Source organism: Zophobas morio, unplaced genomic scaffold, assembly GCF_036711695.1.
Source record: "Zophobas morio isolate AGI-343-1 ecotype UQ-CSIRO unplaced genomic scaffold, CSIRO_AGI_Zmor_V1 ptg000513l, whole genome shotgun sequence".
In the NCBI taxonomy this organism is placed as follows: domain Eukaryota; kingdom Metazoa; phylum Arthropoda; class Insecta; order Coleoptera; family Tenebrionidae; genus Zophobas; species Zophobas morio.
In genome coordinates, this window is record NW_026972616.1 from 1 (window position 1) to 12,782 (window position 12,782).

The following is a 12,782-nucleotide window of genomic DNA, read 5'->3' on the forward strand; positions in this document are numbered from 1 at the left end:
ACACGCGACGAGCCTAGAAAATGACGTACTAAAAACGCGCGACGAATAAAAATACATAAAAATAAGGATACGACCCATAAAAAGCGGAAAAGCTAAACAAGCTTGTCAAAGGCAGAAACAAAGAAGCAGCTTGGTAGTTTTAACTTTGTTCATTAAAAAGAGTGCAAGATAGGCGCAACTTAGAAGTAAAGGCTATAAGCAAGATGAAACGCATATATAAATAACCAAAGTATGGCCAGTACGCACGTGAATTAATAAGAGCATATCACAAACCGGAACTGCTATATATAATCTAGAAATGAGAAGAGGAATAGCGATACAGAATTGAGAATGTCACGTGCGCAGTCAGTGCACAATACCCAATCAACACTCCGATGACTTAAATTATGACATCACCCAAATCCTTATACAAACTGATAAAAATAGTAAACACTCTTATTTATGACTGAAAAAAAATTGTACAATACAGTAAAACAAAATAAAAAACATATATGAAGAATAATTTCTTAATTATTATCTATATCAACTGTGCTCTTAATGTAAACGACTATTCAAAAAAAAACGGTATTAAAACTGTTTTTTATAACCAATAAAACAAACTAGTGAAAATGCTTGCAAGAAAAAAGTTTGACAAGTATATATTCAGTTAAGTCGTTTTTATACTGATAATCCTATAAAAGTTGTTGACTAGGGCAGAGTAAAGCAATATCGTGAAAGCAGCAAGAAAATAAATTTAAAAGACGAGGCAAAACTAAATGTCAAAAAAAAAATAGCTTGTATTTAAAAGTAGATTCTTAGCATAAAATATTGTGAAAACTACAAGTTTAAGTTTATATAATAATAAAGTGCTCAAGAAGTAAACCCATTTGAACTCCACAGGTCCCTATACGAGAAAATAAAAAGCCTTAGACGTTTATGTGGTGTCGTAGTTAGTAGACATAAGAGCAATGCATCCGAAAATTGAAACCTTTTTTAAATTGCTAATTATTCATGGCAGCTATTTTGATACATGTGTCATATTTTTTAGAAAAAAACCCCCTCGAAAAAATTTTACCAAAATAAAAGCAAACTGGCGGAACAACATAGATACCTTACATCAGCTAGAAATAACAGCATAACAGGAAAAAAGAACGTACATTAAAAAAATTTCTTCGGTATTGTTACAATAAAATACAGACATTATTGCAAGTTTACTTCCTTAAAATAATCGTAATTTATTGTTTATATAAAAGTAAAATTTCGAGGGTCAGTAGGCTAAGGCAAGAAACCTGCTCAAACTAATATTTATATAGGCTCTACTACAATATGGCACAACCCTACTAAGTAGAGGAAAGCTTAAAAATTATAGAGCTACGCTGGATAAAAGCTGAAATTGTTAGAAGTTACTCCAATAAGTAAAGCACTGCAAATTATTGATGTCGAACTGACTATCATGTGTAAAAAAAATTCCTCCAATTCTGAACAATAATTCTCTATAACCAAAAGCAAAATGTAACACTTCATCCTTGTGATCCTGCAGAGACAAAAAACTCGTGGATGTTAGAGAAACCGCAAGTATTTCATGGTGAGCAGAATTTGGTAGTTACCTGATAATAAATATCTACTTTTAAAAAAAGGGGCTCCAGAGTTACTTTGCCCGCTATAGAGTATGCGGTTCGTAAAATTATAGCGAATAGTAAGTCCTCACATAAAAACGTTAATATCGCAAGAATATTCGTATAAAAAGTACGCCAAGTTTTATTAAGTCATAATATACTCATTCTTAAGCATACAAGACGGGAAAAAAGCAAAATGTCGCGCTCATGGGAAGACTATGCTAAACCTAACTTAATAAAAAATTTATATCATATTCAAAACAATACAAATATAAACAACTGGATCTGCGTGACAGTAGAAACACGCAGGTCGACGCCATAAGTATTAACGCCAAATAAGTTAAAATGGCTACAAACAGGAACCCCAAAACGGGGCCGTCGAGAAATAAATAGCGATTACGTAGTACCAAAATTAAAAAGCCAAACCAACGCAGGTTGCTTACTGACGGCTTCAAAAAGTCCCTTTACACTAAACGGGAGCGGGAGTCGGCCATGCCACTGTGGAATAATTGAAAAAAAAAGAGTAGGCTATCAGGCCATGCAATAAATTAAGGAAGGCTACGCTCGCAGCTACGACGATTGTGTTACAGGAAGTCATGTATAACTTTTTTTTAGATGTTTAATAGAGTAACCTTCAAATCCATGCTTTATTGAATGAACTTAGAGATTATAAGTTAACAGTTACATATATAAGAATAAGTATTATATTAATGGCTTCGGTTTTGTCTATATTATCAGTTTCAACAATTATTATTCACGTCCACTGTCTGATTAGCCTTGTTTAAGTGATTTAACAGAAGTTTTTAAAGTTAATATTATTTATTTAAGTTGTATTTATGCTACGCTAGAGAAAATAATTATTATCGGAGGCAAACAGCTTGAGCCTTCGCATTGCAGTTACTTTTACTAGTATTAACATTACCGTTAGCGAACTTTTTCAATACTAGCCACTGGTAGACAGATACAACGTAATTACCAATCAGAAGAGGGGAGACGGCAGGCCTCAATGCGTCTTGTAACTCGGATTACTGTAATAGGCTTGAAGGTGCGCATACGCGTTCGAATCGTAAGCGCCGGATACAGCTGCCGCGGCGTGCACATAAGAGGGCTCATAGCGAGTGTAGTCGTAGACACCGTCCCACTCCCTATAACTCGACGGCTGTGCAATCAGGCGTAAGTAATAGTAAAAAGAGAAGAAAAGAAAAGAAGGTCTACTGTCAGGGCATCGCGGGAACGGGTGCTGCTAGTATAAGAGCGCTTTTCCCTATCTGTAGTTCTATCAGATCTGTCAGTGCGAGTGCTATAACGGCTAAAATTTGAGTAACGCAAGAACAGGAAATAAACTGGAAAGACTGGAATAGACTGATACAAAACACACCTACTACGAATATCATACGGCTGGGGGCGAGAGTCTAACCTTCGAGCGTACCCTCTGTCGGCGATGACGGACGCCCCGACAGCCCCGCCAACACTACGACCGTAACTGCCCATGGCCGCTCCAAAGGGCAGTAGAGTAGTGCCCATCAGCTCGGCGCCTCGACCGTAGCCTCTGACCCTCGCGCCATATGGAAGAGTGCCAGCCAAGCGGGAGTCAGAGGGCGTTAACCCAAGCGGGGTCTTGACTTTGGGCTTAGCCAGAGCCGTGGTAATGTACTGCGACCCCAACTTGGTGTTGTGCAGATTGTCAATGGCCTGAGAGGAAAAACAAGGGACTCTAAGACGGAGCCATATTGAAAGAACTGCCGCGACTAACCCTCAAGCAGTCATTGCGATTGTTATACTCGACATAAACGAACCCCTTGTCGCGTCGGGCATAGTTGATTTTGTGAAGGCTACCGTATTTCTCGCAGGCATCCCGTATGGTTGACTCGGACACATCTGAAGCCACATTTGTCAGGAACATGGTCTTCACGTTCAGAAGTGTGTCCTCGTCGGGGGTCATATTGTCGGCAGGAGCAACATTCTGTAGACGGTGGGATTAGCCGTTAGAGAACGCAAAATTGCGCCACGTGTAATACTATCAGCTGATCAAAAAGGCGTATGCTCTCCGAAGTGAATCGCCTCCGGGCAGTCTCGCATGTGGTCTGATCAATAAACTGCACGAAACCGAATTGCCTCGAAAGGAACTCGGGGGGGGGACCGCACTTGATGTCAACTGAGACCACTGACCCCTGAGCCCCCGCCGTCCCCACAAAAACAAGCGTGACTGAAGGAAGGGTTTAGCCTACGCCAAAAGGATAATGCCTTTCCGAGATGTTTCTCGAGCCACAATAGAACGTCGCGCTGAGTAGCCTGCTGGGGGATATTGGACAAGTACAAGGTAACGCGCTCTTGACTAGGCCCACAACGACACTTCTTCCCCTACTCAAGGCAACGTCACACTTAATTTTTAAAATATATCTCATAGAAAATCGTTAATAACGTGTAAAGTAACGACGGGCTGCTCTGTTAAAGCACGATGAAGAGAAGTACTATCGGAGAAATGCACAAAACCAAAAGACAACTGCTTTGGGCCTACAGAGTTAAAAGTTTAGTGTTACAGCTAGATAAAATTAAATTACAAAGGGATTACCTTTCTGAAGCAAACGCACTTTTACTATATTTCCACAGTGAGCGACACGGCTCTTAGATCATTTTCTGTAGTTTCTAAAGGCTTTATAACATATAATCGCAGTAGACCGTGAAAAAACATTAAGGGAAAGACTAACCATATCACCAATAAACAGGTTAAACGTCTTCGAAGTAGTCACTAGAGGCCTTCCTTTGCCATCACTCAATATTCGAGAATCCAAATCAGCGTCCTAAATTCTTAGTGTAATAAGAAAAAAATGAAAAAATGAAAAAAAAAAAAACCTCATGCAGTGAGTTGTGGCTGTGCCCGTAGCCTCCACTGTGCATACGTCGATAGTTGTCCAAAGCAAGGTCGAATTCCTCAAATGACGTAGTGCCAATCTACAGTAAATTGTCTTAGTGGGTGTCTTAGCTTCATGATATTTAGTAAACCCATGATTCAAAGAGAGGGCTTATAAGATCCCTGCACTGGTCAAGAATTTCACAAGCATCCCGAACAAATAATTCTTCAGCTTCCGTACTATTTACTTTTTGCTATAAAGTAGATAATTTACAGAAAACCTTTTCTGAAGAAACAACCCTAAAACCTTAAACCGTCTAAATCGCAATCTAAATTCATCTTGTTGGTGTGGTTCAGTTTCCGAAACTAACCATTCAATAAAACGATTCATCTTTCTATACAGAAAAATGTAATTAAAAAAAAAAGTAAATTCATAGAGACAAACAAAAAATAGAGCAAAAATTAAAAGGGAAAGTTGAAAGACCAACGGGAGAACCACGGGCTAAAGTAATAACTAACAATAACGTTGGCGTGCTCCCGCTTAAAATCAGTTTTATACACATCAAAAAAAAATTGAAAAAAAATTGTAGCGAATTACTCTTCAAAATAAATTACTAGACACCATCAAAATTAAAATTGTAGCAGTTAATAGGCAGCATGCTCTTTAAAAACCCAGCTAAGCATGTTAATTTTGTTTCTAAGCCACAGCATTTTCCAGCGGGTTTCTTAAATCTATGGCAATTAGCTAATATTATTATTTATATAAATATTACAAGGACGAGCTTTTTTGTGTAGTAACAAGCTTTCTGCAATTGGTGCCCTATCGTTTTCATATAATTTGCTACAGATAGCGTTATCAATAGCTCAACTTTAACTTTATTTTAAATTTTACCTTGTTTAAGTTATACACAAACTTTTTAATAAATTTGTAGCATAGTTATTATTTCGAGAAATTTTTTTTGGTTGTATCAAAAAAAGTATTATTTTCTTATAACAACTTTATATAACTTTTTTATGATAAGCACTCGATTTTTTTTATTTTTAAAAACTTGGAAGTTGAAAATTCTAAATTCTAAAAAAAAACGACTACCTTTTGATCCACCAGAAAAGCTCAGACTTTTAAAACCCAGAAGGAGAAATTTTCTAGAGTTTAGCACATTTGTAAAGTGTGAGTGGTTCAATATATAAACTCTGTTTTAAAAAATTTTAAAGAGACGTTATTTAACACTTTTTGGCCATTATAAACTGTAATACTTGGTAAAACGGATAATGCTCACTTAAAAACTTTCGATATGCAAGGTACACTCAGCCACAAATTTAAGTTTTTTAAATCTATTACTAACTAGGTAATATGCTTTCTGCTCTTATAGTTTTGTATAAAATATTTTCTTTTTGAAATCTTAGTTTACTAAGTTGAAAAATCAAATTATTTGTAACTATTGAGCGAGAATATGCAGGTTGCCTCTGCAGTCAACCCTGATCGCCCTATCTGTCCAGAAATTTAGTCTGTTATAAAAAATAACGTTATGGCCCTTGGAACGATCCTAACCTAGACAGTTATAATTGAGAGAAACATGCAATTTCTGGAGAAGGGTGTAGAAAGCAATATGGTTGAGCGTAGACAAAGGTATAAAGAGTAGATTTACAGGAATAATAGCAACTATAGAAAAAGTGATAGTTGTGGTTATAGTAATAACTATTCTGAAGGCGGATATATGGGTACCACTTGGGGGAACCGACTTCTACTAAATATAGGAAGCCAGCTGTAAGCTGTGCATAAATTTCGTCGGTCTTTAGTTAATTTTATTAAAAGCCGATTATGTCAGCAAACTCGATTGTAGAAATCGTGTGCGGTGTCTAGTTAACTACACAATTTATTTTAATGATAGTTTTTTTCACATTTTAAATAATTACTCGAAGGTTAAAATAGAGCTTGGTGGCCATAAGTTGGGCTTACCAACTTATTACTAGCACTAAATTTTGTAAACAGGAGTTAGGTTATAGTAATCCTGTATATACCTCATAGCTAATAGCTTGGCGAAACTTACAGGAAAAAAATATACATTAAGTTGTGTACAAAATTTTAACAAAAATAAAAAACTCAATAAAAAAAAATAAGGGTAAGTAAAAGGGCTTAGGTGTAGATATAGCATAAGCAGTGTTTTAGTCTAGATCTTATAAGTAAATATTTTCTAAAGAAATTTAAATATACTTTTTGGAAAGGGAGGATGTTTTTTTACGTTCTGGCGTAAAATCCTCGTATTTGCCAAATAAAGTAGAGTCCCCCAGGATTATAATACGTTGTGCTTAATGTATCTCAATTTACAATTAAATTTAACAGTTCATTATATGAATTCTATTGAGCTTTTTTTTTTGATATTAAGTTAAGATTTTCGAGAAAACTTTTTTTTTTTAGCTTTATTTCGCAATAGCATTTTCAAGCGCGATATAATTCCCTTTACACGTAGATATATGTTTAGTACTTCAAAGGTTCATTATATGAATACAACTTAACTCTTTTTTTTAATAGCATAAAAAAATTCTCTGATTGAGCTTTTTTCCAGCTATATTCCCAATAGCATCTTCAGGCGCGGTATATATCGCTTTACAAGTAGGTATGTGTTCAACATATTATATTATTAGGTTTTTATATATTAAATCTTAACCCAAAGCTGCTCTTTCTTTCTGCGTTACGCAAGTACACTTATCTTACTCTTTAAGGTGAAGTAACTAAATTTAGTTGTTACTTTGCAAATCTGAGTTGCAGAGCCCCTAACAAGATAAGAGAGAGAGGTGAAAAGGTAAAGCCTACGATGTACATTTTACGATAAAGGCCTTAAATTTTACTTACCGAAATAATAGTACAAAGATTACTAATTTACCCGGATTTCCGAGAATAATGGTACATCTGCTTAACAATAGTCAGTAGAAAATTTATAATCCATTGAAGATATAAGAGTCTTAGTGAAATATTAGCCCTCAGTACTTAATATATTTTTGTATGTGTCCTGAAATAAATTTTTTTTTTACTAATATTAAAATATATGCGATAGTTACAAGTGATAACGGCATAACCCTCTTTGTAGAATTAAATTGTTCGTTCTCAAGTTTGCTGACTTTATAGCCTTACTTTTTGAGGCAACCTGTGAGGTCCCGATTAAAGAGTCGTACTGCTCTACGGTCAGAGAAGTCTATTTAACTTCGAGAATTATGATTAACTTCTTCCTATTACGCTCGAATCCCAGGAAAGGCAGGCATTTTGCCTCTGGGACGACTTCTAGCCCCCCAAAGGGTCTAACAGCGAGAACAAGAAGTTTATCTTAATTCTTACTTTTTTTCCGTTCTACTCTGGTAGAACATTTAATTAGCTAACATGCCTAGACTATTAGTTAGTTATTTTGTTCTACCTAAGTAGAACTCAGAGAATGGAAACTTGGGTCCTTTGCTCGAGGCTCTTGCCTGCGCCAGGCGCTGTGTGTCCACCTTTCAGATGCTACAAACTTACCAATGACGTTTGTCTGCGTGCGGGTCTCTTTTGATGGGCTGTGACCGCAGCGACTAAGACCTGTTTGGGTTTCTTCCTTACCTAAGCAGGCTACTGCGATAGGTTGCGCTTTAGGTGGTAGCATTGAAATCAACCGTTAGCTTAAACTTTCGGCTTTCGTCTAGCATTGTAGACTATAATAATAAAATAATTAAAAGTTTAATCTAGTATAGACGCGCTCCGTACTTAGTTAGTCCTCGCGGCTACTGGAAGGTAAAAATATCGATGGTGGACCAAAGGTTGCCATCCGGAGAAGGACTCCATGTTCAATGTCGGTTACTTTACCTTTGGTTATGTTGCCGTCTCAGGCGAAACAGCTTCCAATGTATTCTCGGCTAATGAAAGCTAAATGAAACAAAGGAATGATTAACAAACTGTAATAACGTTGCGGTTATGGCGCCTTCCATTGGCAATAAAGTAACTCAGGGTGGACGTGCACTCCGGAAAGTTCTAAGTGGGGTCTACTCAATGACTTAATAAACCACGGGTCGAAAGGTCTGCTTTTAAAATTGGCAAAAACTCAGTATAAACGAAAGTCTAGAGGCAGGTTCTCTCTTAGCTGTGTTCTTAGAGGATGGTTGTTGGATTTTAGAACAATGTGAAATCAATCTTTGATGAACGGTTTTTGAAGCTTAGAAAAATGCCAGGTTCAATAACTTGGCTAAAGTAAAAAGTTGCGCATGGATACTAGCGTTGCCTGTGGCAGTTGTTTATCTTATAGGCAATCAAACAGTCCCAGTTATGCTTTTGGTTAAACATTTGTAAGACTGGTTAAGTTCTTAGAGTACTGGGCTTCTGGCTACTAACCACATATGAAAGCTTCGCTCAAACTGCTCCTTGAATGAGTGACGGCAACAACGTTATCTTCTGGTCCGGAAGCATTGGTGCAATTTAGCAAAAATGTTAGCTTTTAGTTGGATTAATAGTCACTAATTTAACAACCAACAAATTTAACATAATAAAACTGAAGTAAACTAACATGCGGCCCTTGTACTGAATGGTAATAACGCATGCTGCTATGTGTTTAATCTCCTATGGAATGTTATACGCTGTTACTAATGTTATTAACTAGTATTTCTATTTTCAACTCAATTTCAAGCAACAAAGCCAGATAGTAAGGACCTTACTGAAAAATGATAAATTAATGAAAACTAAATCTAATAATTAAATAAAAATTTTAAAATAAATTAATTATATAAAAATTAGGATACATAAATTTGTAAAATTAAAAAAGATAAATTAAAATAATTATAATTAAAATTAATTAAAATAACTTAATATATAAATCAAAATTATATAAAATAAAATTCAATAGAATCTATAGATTTTAACACTATTTTTGACCTTTTTTAGTTCATTTTACGAAAATCTTTAAATTTAGTGCTTTTATATAGAATAATTAAGCACCTGAATTTTTAAGTATAAGAGAATGGAAGCACTTCGTTCTATAATTTTTTATCACGTCCTGTGCTTGCTTTTTCGCGGTCAGGACCGACGTTACATTTTATAGACTTGACAGCGACTGAAGAAAGTTATACCTTTGGAGTTAAATAGTTTACTCCGTAGACAACTGCACAAGTTGGCGATCTTAGTGGGATCGTTAGGTGCATTTTAGTTCCTTTGACCGTTAATCATATCTCGAGACTTACGTCAAGTTTATCACACTGGTTGATTTCTAGATTTTTGTGTTGTCTTGAGGTTTGCCATCGTTGAGGGTACGAAAATGATCGTACTCTTCCTAGACGCGCATGCTGCGTTACTTTTTCCTGAAGTCCTCTGGTAATTGGAAACGACGTATTTAGACTTCAGAATCCCATCCTAAGATGGACTGGCCTGCATGCGTAGATTACATAACATCTGGTGGTGTCTAATAACCTTCTTTAACGATCGGGCCCTTTGACTTTAGACGAATAATGAGTACTCGAAACTCACTGGATTCCTCGCCAAACGAACATTGTGAATATGGTTGCCCTGCTCGATCTAACCATATTGAGGCATGCACATTACTTTGGAGAGACGTAAGTTTATTCCGTGTCGGGAGTCATGCTCTTAATAATAGTAATAACGGTGTAGCAGCTAGATTATTGAAACAGGTTATATCTTACCTGTATCAGAAAGACATTGTCCGGTGTTTCACTAATTCATTCACAAGTTACGAAACTTCGAACAAACCGGAGGCGTGTCAATCTTGATGAAGCTATTATTAGACGTACTTGGTTAACTCTCGCGACTGTATACTAGCGTTGCCTTCGTGTGTGTACTTCCTCTTTAATTTGACTCATGAAGAGCTGTGGACATCAACTTGAACAGTATTAGTAAATTGACGGAAGCAGCTAAGTAACGCAAGTCCTTCGACCTCTAGCTGATAACTCCGTGTGAGAACTTTCGCTTGAATCAGGTTTGTGTAATGAGTAACAGAATAGCACTAGCCTAAGTCCATAGGCCGCTGGTGAGTAGTAGTTGTTAGCTACTTGACTAGTGAATATAGTGCTTGTATTATATATATGAATAGTATATATAGTATAGGTACTCTATAAATAGTGCTATTAGTTAGTATAAGCCTAGCATGACCGAGGACAGCCCAGAAGTAAAAGTTTTTATGTCACTGCGCAATTGTCAGTTTGTCAATTGCATTAAAAGAACGTGATCATCTCGGATTCGGGGGAAAATTATCTCGTGGTAAACGATCCTATAACAAATGCACACAAGTTAACTTAAGCAGACAGCCTTAAAAAGAAACTTCACTTACAATAAGTCACTATATGTTAATATATAGATATAAGATCTTTTTAATCTTATAAAACGCTAACAATTATTTTTTTTTTGAAATAAAAAAAAACATAAGACTCTTTCAAAACTCCTCTTCCCCTTTAAACCGAAAGGCTGTATTTACCTTAACAATAAGAGGGCATAAGAAATCAAGCCAACCGATATTAACTAAGGGCGGTTGCTCAAGCCAATTAGAGGGAAATTTCTTTAGCAAGTCGCTCCCCCTAAGTTGAATTGAAAAACTCGTTATATATAGTTAGAACATTTAACTGCCTTCACTATCAAGGCAAAAATTGGTGAAATATATTAACTTTTATAAAATAACTTCAGAAATTTCTATAATCGCCGCTATTTATCTCCATATTCTTATCAAATTTTCCACACCCTAAAACAACCGTGAGAAGACACTAAGCTTCACTGCCAATTTAAAATTGGCCATCTCTAAAGTAGACAATTTAAACTTGTCCTTTTTGACTTAAATATATTGCACGTTGGAGTATAAGGTGCCTAACTAGGTCTTCCAGGAAGTTGAATACCTATTTCTACTAACTTCGTAAACTCGAAAAACCAAACAACAAAAAAACTTTGTGCTCACTATTAAAGTCTCGCAGTAAGATAAATTTTATTAACATGCTGCCTAACGCCCAAATCATTGCTGTTACTAATTAAAATTTATACTGCACAGGTCGGAATTAACTTTTAATCCACACATATATACAGCTTTACATGACCAAAATAGCCTTTAAAAACTTCTACGGGATAATTACGGTTTATCAGTAATTTATCTTTTTTTTTTAATGGTAACTTAAAAACCATCAAAAATTAAAAGAACTAACTTTCGAAACCTATTAAAATTCTAGAATTAGACAAATAAAATAGCCTTAAGTTAATGCATTTATAAACAATTTTTTAGTAAGAATGTGGCGGTGTCTGGTATCTGATACTGTCCAAAAATTAAACTTTTTGCTAAAACAGAATTTGTTTGTTTATGCCAACAGTTTAATTAGTTGACGAGCGCCCTTATTTAATGTAAGCTAAATTTATGTGCTCGTTTAACTATTTTCTTCTCTCTGGAAAGTACTTGAGGGGTGGAAGGGCTAACTAATTAAGGTGCCAAGAAGCTACAACAAAAAGGATACTTCCTCAGATCCTTAGTCTCCTAGCAAATCAAACTGTCATTCTTCAAAATAAGAAGGTTAAAAAAATATTTCATGTTTATACTTGACGAGGACTAAGCTGGAATTTTCCCGTTCTTACGACGTTACTAAAACCGGACGAGTAATAGTCGTTTTATAGTCTTACTACGCAGGAAAAGCAAATTGTATCCAGAAAACAAGTTTTTGTTATTCAAAATTGGTTATAAACCTGCTGATGGTCTATGCCTCTACTACTTGGGCCTGTTCCTTTAGCAAACATATTAATCGACCTCAGGTACTACAAAATCGCGTTTTGAGAATGGTGGTAGAAGTTCCTTATTTAGTGCGCAACAGACAACTACATCGAGAGTAAATCTAGAGTCTTTTCAAGAAAACTTTATAAAATTTCAGGAAACTGGTTTACTGGGGTCAGTAATAACCATAACTTACTAACTAGGTGGGCTCTTATTATAGCTCTCGTTGGTAAACCAGGCACTTGCATCTAAAACTTTTTTTAAACCCTCTTAGAGGGCATATATGGCTAAGATTATAGTTCACAGCTATTAACTTAACATATTATTAATAATATAACTGTTTTATAACTTAACTATTAAATTACATGTAATATTATTGTAATAATGTTTTTATTTTTTATTACACCTTAATTGATATATACTATTTATCTCTAATGGTAAAGTGCAATAGTTCTAGTTGATGGTTTAATGGTTTGTTAAGGAAGTCGAAGTTGTAGCTCTGCTTACTGCTCGTTTAAGTTATGAGCCTTTATTGCCCTAGATTAAAGTCATCCTAACCACCGGCTCTATTGCTCAAGTGATTGTGTTAAAAATTAAAGGGAGGTATGCATTAGCTGAAATTGTTTAATAACC

At 35.6% G+C, this 12,782-nt stretch overlaps 1 protein-coding gene across 8 annotated transcripts; it reads right to left on the reverse strand.

Annotated features, from left to right (window-relative positions):
• Nucleotides 1-1,795: 1,795 nt before the first annotated feature.
• LOC135121159 (RNA-binding protein Rsf1-like) lies at nt 1,796-4,961 on the reverse strand. 8 transcript variants are annotated; one of them, XM_064045466.1, is made up of 14 exons: nt 4,935-4,961; nt 4,754-4,841; nt 4,599-4,700; nt 4,449-4,547; nt 4,304-4,396; nt 4,168-4,248; nt 4,018-4,109; nt 3,840-3,956; nt 3,614-3,766; nt 3,349-3,558; nt 2,974-3,287; nt 2,811-2,871; nt 2,572-2,754; nt 2,408-2,501 (listed from the first exon to the last, which is right to left on the reverse strand). In XM_064045466.1, the coding sequence occupies exons 10-13, from the start codon at nt 3,535-3,537 to the stop codon at nt 2,599-2,601; spliced, it is 720 nt and encodes a 239-aa protein (XP_063901536.1). In that variant the 5' UTR covers nt 3,538-3,558; nt 3,614-3,766; nt 3,840-3,956; nt 4,018-4,109; nt 4,168-4,248; nt 4,304-4,396; nt 4,449-4,547; nt 4,599-4,700; nt 4,754-4,841; nt 4,935-4,961; the 3' UTR covers nt 2,408-2,501; nt 2,572-2,598. The 8 variants fall into 8 exon arrangements, with proteins under 8 accessions (XP_063901530.1, XP_063901531.1, XP_063901536.1 ...); XM_064045464.1 differs by having other exon boundaries at nt 2,811-2,880; XM_064045463.1 differs by having other exon boundaries at nt 2,811-2,895.
• Nucleotides 4,962-12,782: the final 7,821 nt, after the last annotated feature.